Raw genomic sequence first — 8,604 nt, 5'->3', positions numbered from 1 at the left:
GAGTATTTTATCCAACTGATTTTTGCTCTAGTACCTTAAAATGATCTGATAAAACGGATGAACGGGGTGGATTTCTCAAAAACATTATGGTGGGCCCACTTAGCATTCCAGCGCGGGAACTTCCTGCGAAATGCTTTCGCGCCTTTCGCAGTAAATACGCGTCACAACCCAAATCCGCGCCGGAAGTTCTTCTATAAATAGCAGCACACGAAGTGGTTTGGATACAAAATCACGGTTTCTGTAGCTTTTCGGTGCTGAGAATCGGGAAGCATTTCGTACTCCAAAGTCTCGTCTGTCGATTTGAAAAGATGTGTGGGAAGACGCTGATGAACGGGAGGAAGGAGGAGATGGGGAAGAAGGAGATTGCAGCTATTTTACTGTCAGATTGGATGCCGTTCCTGTGCGAAGGGATGTGTGGCAGATGCAGTGATAGTTTGCAGACTCGTCTGCAAAACCTCGCTTCTTCTGGTATGGATTCTAGTCTTATTCTATTTCAGATAATTGGAATTGATGGTCAGGATCTATTGTTCTCTTTGCTTTCGTTTTTTAGTGATAGATTAGATATTAGGTTTTTTTTTTTTTTTGAAAATATGCGATAGTTCGAAGGGTAATATTGGAAACCAAAATTATGAACGCATCTGATTCTATGGTTAATATGTCCATCATCTAGTGTTAGGGTTAGGGTTTGGTGGAAATATAATGACAATCTCATTCACTTTGATATTATCAGGAAAATATAGTTGAAAGTAAAATATTAAAAAATATATATATTTTTAGTTGATAAATTATTTCAGAATTTAAATATACAAGTATAAGATAAATTCCTTCAACTTTCAGATACTTACTGCATTAGAAGTACAATAATTTCGCAATAAAATCACGGAAAATTAAAATCTATTATTATCACGATAATCTCATATTACCAATTTCCTGCAAAAAATATTGTGAGATTTAAAAATCTCAATGATATTTGTCACGGTTGGTGGAAGGAATTGATATTTGCACCCGCATCTTTTGTTGCGCAGACCCCTTTTGTACTCTTGGTACTAGTACGAACAATGAAAACATATTCCACGTGTCAGTGTAGAATGTTTGTACAAGGTCCAAGTCGGTCAACAGGTGGGCCCACCTTGTATGTGTCTCGATCCAAAATCTTGACGATAGATGTTGGCCACACTTACATGGAGGAATAATAATGGTGTTTGTTCGTTCGTTAAGAGCCTGTTTGGATTGCAAATCACTGTAGTAATGTAATGTAAAAGCCCCATCATTACAATTTTACCACCGCCAAACCAAACATAGGAATCATCAATCAAATACAATGTTTACAGGAGATGGGTAAAGGAATTTGTAGTCATTGCAATTTTTCATTGCATTACAGTGGAAATCTCAAATCCAAACATGCACATCAGTGTATGGATATGAGGATTTGACATTGAAGTATGGATTTGAGGATTTGAGATTGCATTACGATTTTACCACGATAAACCAAATACGGGAGATTTTCGATCAAATGCAATGTTCTCTAGGGACTGGAAGGAATTTGTAATTGTTGCACTGTTACAATGCATTACCAAGGTAAGTGCAATCCAAATAGGTGCTAATGCCAGATGCGATGAGTACTTTGTACAGGATCTGGGGCAATTCATAGATGGGATCTGCTCTTAAGATGATGTGGCACAAAAATCAATCATGACCATGCATCAGGCAGTTGCCTATCCGACATGTGTATCACATTAGCACATGTGTCTATATAGTTAGAATAGCTTTCCTTGAATAGTCCACTGCATGACCAAGAAAATATGTTATGTATATACCAAGCAGTTATGACTTATGAAAACCTGTCTTTATCAAAATTAGAAGTGCATCTCAAAAGAGATAATGGAAGTAGGCAAATGAGCTCTCATGTAAGCACAGTCCATAACCGAATGGTTCTCTAGTTTTTGAATGTTAGATTGTACCATCAGAAGTAGAAACCAGGTTGGAGGGGTACTAGTGAATTACAGGAGGTTGAAAAAAGAGTTCTTGTGTCAAAGGGAGAAGGTGTGAAAACAGTTGCTACCAGGAAGTGTTGGATTCTCTATGGTAGAATTGCAGGGTTTTACTCATCACCAAATATACCGCTTGCTGATGTCCACTGACCTACAGGGTTCCCGTACATGTGGGGCCATATATCTAGCATCCAACCATTGATTTAATTGTCCCTAACATGGATGGGTGATGAGGACTTCCTGATTTGTGGTTAAAATCCATATAATTTTTTTTTTTTTTGAAGGATGCAACAAACTTAATAGGGCCAAAAAGAGCAAAACAACAAAAAGTAGAAATAGGGTGGAAACAAAAACAGAAAAGAAGAAAACCAAGAAAAAGGAAAATATAGAGCAACCCCCCAACAAGACACCCAAACCTGGAGCTCAGGTTGACACTTTAAAATATACAAAAAGACCTAAGTTAAGACACTACCAAGCTAACGACACTGATTGTAGAAGCAACAGTTGTTTCTTTCCAACCAAAGTGACCAAACACTTGCAAACAGGGCCAATCTCCATGTAGGGTGACTGAGAGATCCACCACCTAAGTCTTGCAAAATACTGAATTGGGCCTTGATAGAGATAGGCATACCACAACAGATGCTTGTGGATTGAAGAATAGCAGACCACACCACCTTTGCAAAAGAGCAATGGATGAACAAGTGGTCAATTGACTCCTCGGCATCCATACGCAATAAGCACACATTAGGGAGGATCATTGACCTCTTTCGAAGATTTTCCGTAGTGAGAGTACCATGTCGCCCTGCTAGCCAGGCAAATTCTGGAATATTTGGAGGAGCTCCATACTTCCAAATAGGCATTGTGAAGAAGCACAACAATGGTTCAATTTTTTTTAAAAAAATAAAAAATTAAAGGGTTTGAAATCTTCAAAATCTGGGCATTTTCTGGAAATTCTGAATCGAAGGTGAGGCCTATTAGATCAATGGCCTTCATCACCTAACTATTGTCCCATATTTACATGATCATGCATGTCAGCAAACTGCATCTTTGCTGGTGAGAAAGATCCTATTATTCCTCTTCTGTGTTAAGACTTGTGTCCATGGAGATTTGCTATCCCTGCACGCCCCTCTCCACGGTCCACACAGACCTTTTCACATGGCATATGTGCTAACGTGGCCCATTTGTGGGATATCTGAACCATGCATGATGTGGGCCTTACCATGCGGATGACCTGGTGCAGAAATCAGGCCTGTCAACTTATGAGGCAGGCCAAGCGTGAATGTTGGGTGTGCTGACTTTTATAAAGTTTCTTTAGACCATCTATTATTTTTGTTTAGGGAACACCCAAGTCATGCATAATATTTCACAATTAGTTTTGATTAAATAATTGTTTGATTTTATCTGAATTTTGCTGCATCTGAATTGGCATTAACCAATCCTATTTTACCTTTGATTTGTCATAGGAAAAATCAATGAACTGGAATTATCAAATGATAATGCTGAGAGTTCAGCGGATTTTTGTTCCGTAGACTCGGACTGGTCTTCTTCTGATAAAAGATCCATTTCATCAACTAATGGTTATAAGGTGAACTCCCAAGGAAGCTCAACAAGAACTCCAAATTCTGAGTCGTCTACAAGGTGGAGGCATACCCGCAATTTCTCACCTGCTGCAAGCAGCCAATATTCGGTTTCTGAACAATATCTTGGAGATGATTTCAGTGAGGGATCATCAGCAGACAGTCAATTAGCTCATCATTCGGAAGTGCAAAATGGATCCAGTTTGACAAGAGAAGAGAGGGAACAGATTCGTTTTTCACAAGTTAGAAGGAAAAAGGATTTTATTTTCATTGAGAGGATAAATGGGAAGCCAGTTAACACTCTGCAGGGGCTTGAGCTTCACACCTGTGTTTTCAGTGAAGTTGAACAAAAGAAGATTGTCAATTATGTTTACAACCTTCAGCAGATGGGGCGGGAGGGGCAGCTTCGAGGTACGTATGGTTTTGCTGCTTATTCTCGAATAGTTTGTTTGTTATTTATGGGTCTTTTTGGAAATTTCTCACATGGATCTGCAGTTTATTTTCTCTCATGTACATCTCATTTTGTCATATTCAAATGGATGTTTTTAGATATTGTGTTGAGTTTGAATAAAAGCTTACATATACTTTTGAGGATATAAGCAAATGTGTCTAGGATCAACCACATACTGAAATGGTAGTTTGTGTGTACTTGAATGTAAGATTGTTGAAACTAGAAATTGACAAGATTTGGGTATCTATCATTTGTTTCTGGTACGTGCATTAAGGCAAGCTGTTTTGTTAGCCAAACTTTACTGAGCTTACATGACCTCTACATGCAGCCGCATAACATTCGTGTGTGTTGTTGGACCATGATCAGCTGGGCCCTAGTGTTTCGATGTTCTGGCCCAAAATCACGGCGGTCAGCTAAGTGGGGCAAACGCATGGAAGTGGTGGAAGGTTTAAGACTTCAAACGTTTGTGCCCACAGTCGACGTATGCCTGCAGCATTTCTGATTAGTGCACCAGCATGACTTTTAGGCCAGATCATCTGCATGTTGGGCCCACCACCAGATGTATGTTCAAATATCTATACACATGGCAGGATGCCAGCCATATGTAGGGAGGTGTCAATGGGCTTACAGAACTCGCAATTAGTAGAACCACTGAAACATTTTACTGTTGTTGTATTGTAACTGAAGATCTTATCACCATACTCTCTCTCTCTCAACTTTAGAACACCATAACAGTTGCTAAATTTCTTGCAAGGATCAGCGGAGAACATCATCCAAGTTAGCAGTGATTCAGCCCCCAACTCAGACAAGTCGCTACTCAAGGGTTGAATGAGTCGTTCTGAGTCTCTGGGTCTTGAAACCATGGTGGAGAACTTGAGCCTACTGTGATACTGTTTGCATTAAGTAAAACAACTTGCCTCTGTTTAAGATCAAATGATTGGCTGGCTTGCCAAACATTTGTCTGGTAAACAAAACGATTGGCAATCAAGGAGGGGAAGAGAAATGAGAGGCCACATTGTTTGAATCCAAAATTTCAAAATAATGGAATTTAGGGGGGGTTGGTTTAATCCCTTAACCTCATACTGAGAGAGCGTGAAGTTCAAACTAGTGCACTGCATGTTAGTGCTTTGTTTGTAAATGCTAATTTTATATTATAAATACAGTTTTTTTTTTGGCAACACTATTATTGGCAACACTATTATAGCATAATTATTAAATGCCAAGTTGAGCATCTAAAGTCTCATCTGAGTGAGTCTTCAGTTGGTTTTTAAACTGTGCTGCTAACTTGCTCCTTGTGCTGCCTTGAATTGGTTTGATATATGCCTTCTATTTCAGGATATACAAAATATTTTAATGTCTTATTTAGCTACAATGGAATATTCATAAATTCCTCCTAGAGTTTTAGATCTTACCATCTGATCTAAACAGATGGTCTCATTTTTATTTTTATTTTCCACAGCGCGCACATATTCAGAACCAAGGAAATGGATGCGCGGTAAAGGACGTGTAACCATTCAGTTCGGCTGCTGTTACAACTATGCAGTGGTAAGTCTACAATCGGTAGTTACAAGTCACAAAATTCCTGCTTCCTCTGTAACTGTTTGCTGATTCTGTAATCTAATTGGCAGGATAAAAATGGGAATCCCCCGGGCATTATTCGAGATGAAGATGTGGATCCTATTCCATCCTTGTTCAAAATGATCATCAAGAGATTGGTCAGGTGGCATGTCCTTCCTCCCATGTGTGTTCCCAACAGCTGCATCGTCAACATCTACGATGAAGGAGACTGCATCCCTCCTCACATTGACCACCATGATTTCGTCCGGCCTTTCTGCACTGTCTCATTCTTGACCCAGTGCAATATACTGTTTGGTTCTAACCTGAAAATAGCAGGGCCCGGAGAATTCTCAGGTCCTGTTTCGATACCTCTGCCTGTTGGGTATGCATTCGCACCTCTTCTCCTGAAATATACCATACTTCATGAGAATGTAATGATTGAAAATGGGAATGTGTTTCTAACGTGACTTATCATGGCTTCCTTTTATGTTGGTTTTTTCCCCTTTTCTTTGTAAAGAATCCTGGCTTTTCTTCACTGCTTTGCTGTCAGTACATCTCATCTTCTTTATTCTTCTCAACGCCTAGAAGGAGAGACTTTGATACTTGGTAGAGTGTTATGGATGATACACAGGCAAATAGAAATAACTAGTAAGTTGCATACATGGATTACAAGTAGTTCAAATCAAACTGTCCAAATTATGCGTCTCAGGTAAGATGTATCATGGCCCAAAAATTACTCTTATTTGATAACCTGACCATCAGATTGGTGGACAATTGTTGGACGGTTCAAAATGAAAAATATACAACAGTCCTATTTCAACAAAATATCCACAAATCAGATGTCAGGATTGTTCCATGAATCTGATTTTTGGACTTTTACCTAGTGACTGTGAATTCCACGATGTAGTTGGATTAGTTTGAGTTGATGTGCAATTTCTGAGTGCCTGCGTATCATGTGTGAGGCGCAGCCGGAGTATCAAATAACTCCCCAAAGATCCTGTTTTTCATCGCCACCGTTGATTATTTAATAATTAAACCTAAATGTTTGTAATCATCATGTTGCTTGGTGACTTTTGTTCAAATTATTTTAATTTTTTATTAGAGCATTGATAGAGAGTTCCATGTATGGGAGTGTGTCCCTATCATTCTTTTAAGCACAATGCCATATAAATGGATGATGCCCGGGCAAGCCTTTGGTGCAAAGCACAAGGCATGGACCGCTTTCCTATCGAACCTTTCATTGATTATGCAGCAAGCTAGACTTTATTTTGTTTTTGCTGTTGGCTTCTCATTTACATACTGAGCTTTTGATCTTGTGACATCGGTCGTTTTTTACATTGCCTCTGTTATAGTTGCAATAGAGTTTGTGACTTAACGGTAATCTGATGTGTGAATCTGGCTTGGGGTCATGGCCTTTAGTCATAGTGATGAGAGTTTTTCTTTTCATTTCTTTTTCTGAATTTTGTCTATCATACATTCAGATTTCATACTTAATAATCATCCTTGTCATTTGTTCTTGCAGATCAGTGCTCATTTTAAACGGGAATGGTGCAGACGTCGCGAAACACTGCGTGCCGGCTGTCCCTGGCAAGAGGTATTTCTTTGTAATGGTCCTTATTGTGCACATGTACAATCATAGCTGGTGCACACCTTTCTCCCACCGTCCACATATTCCAAAAGTGGATGCCTTCATGCCAACCATCTTTGGACGGTGGGAGATTGGCCTGCTCTAATTCTCTATGCAAACTGTGACCATAGTTTAAAAACCCGAAAAACTCGACTCCACTTGATGTTCAGCTCAACCCAATCTAGTTCCAAGTAATATATAACACGAGAAAGCATCAACATTACATATATGACATACCTCTCTGGTTAAAAGTCATTCCCTCCCTGGGTGGAGTCTCGCAGAGTCATGTCAATTTGACTCGACAAGTCTCTCCACGTCCAGCATATTTAGGCCCAGTGCAGAGTTTTTCCCAGTAACTCAGCTTGAAATCTAGCTGAGTTGAGTTGACTCAGACAAGTTTCAAGTCGAGTCAGTGGGTTCTAGAATTATGACTAAAAAGTTCCATATTATGAAAGCCTTTCTTGCTTAACCATCTTCTCTTTTACTTGATTACAGGATTTCGATAACTTTCCGAAAGATGGACGATTGCAAGCTCCCGTACAGGTTTAGGCCCGACCCTGAGTTGCAAGGCCTTTGGCCTCTTCTGCCTACGACCATCAACAAGTCATTGAATCAGCAAGTGGCCAGAATTCCACCACCTCAGTATCACAGCAATCAATGGCCCAGCAATGATACAAGTATTAGCCTCGGGCAAGATGATTTCCCCCCACTCCGCGCATTGAGTATTGGGGGCAAGAGGAGAGTCAAACAGGACCAATCATAGCATTGAAGTGTTATGTTGTTGTTTGTTATGGGCTTGAAGCCTTTTTTTTCTTTTTTTCTTTTTCTATTCTTGTTGAGTTTTCATGAGATTTTGGGTAATGTTATTCTGTAGAATTCTCATGTATACACACATTCATTATTCAATTTTGATGATATATTTCAGTCTATTATGATTGATGAATGTCTCTTTGTGTTTTTCACTCCACGATCATGATCAAACTGTGATGGGCCACTCAAGTCCCTCGCAATGATTTGGTGGGCCAGCCCAAAAGTCAATCAATCAAGGTGGGACATAGGAGGGGGCTTCATTTTCTCCTTTTAAATACGAAATGTCTTTTCGTGGCTTATTTCTTATGCTGAGTTTGAAAGTACCCTAAATTGCTATTTGCTTGAAATACGATTCGGATAGAGTTGGAACGGGTGATGTATCAAGTTGTAGAAAATAGTTTTGTTTAATACTCAATCAGCCCAACCATATGACAACAGAAGCAACGGTCCACAGGCCTTTTTGCAAGTGGGAGGCCTGCTTGTCTTGAGCATCTCTACCGTTCATGGGTCATGGTAAATTGGACCATTGATGGGTGAGCCTCTCCCCTAAATTTGCAGACCAAATATTCCTACCCCCAATTGTAGCCTTGT

General features: G+C 39.6%; 1 protein-coding gene across 1 annotated transcript; it reads left to right on the top strand.

Moving 5' to 3' along the window:
* Nucleotides 1–224: 224 nt before the first annotated feature.
* LOC131235573 (RNA demethylase ALKBH9B-like) lies at nt 225–8,132 on the top strand. Its single transcript, XM_058232781.1, has 6 exons — nt 225–468; nt 3,455–3,979; nt 5,479–5,564; nt 5,648–5,958; nt 7,099–7,170; nt 7,699–8,132. The coding sequence occupies exons 1-6, from the start codon at nt 309–311 to the stop codon at nt 7,964–7,966; spliced, it is 1,422 nt and encodes a 473-aa protein (XP_058088764.1). The 5' UTR covers nt 225–308; the 3' UTR covers nt 7,967–8,132.
* The last annotated feature ends 472 nt before the right edge of the window (nt 8,133–8,604 follow it).

This window comes from Magnolia sinica, chromosome 19 (genome assembly GCF_029962835.1).
Source record: "Magnolia sinica isolate HGM2019 chromosome 19, MsV1, whole genome shotgun sequence".
NCBI lineage: Eukaryota > Viridiplantae > Streptophyta > Magnoliopsida > Magnoliales > Magnoliaceae > Magnolia > Magnolia sinica.
The sequence above is the reverse complement of the archived record's forward strand: the minus strand, read 5'-3'. Positions and strand labels throughout refer to the sequence as shown.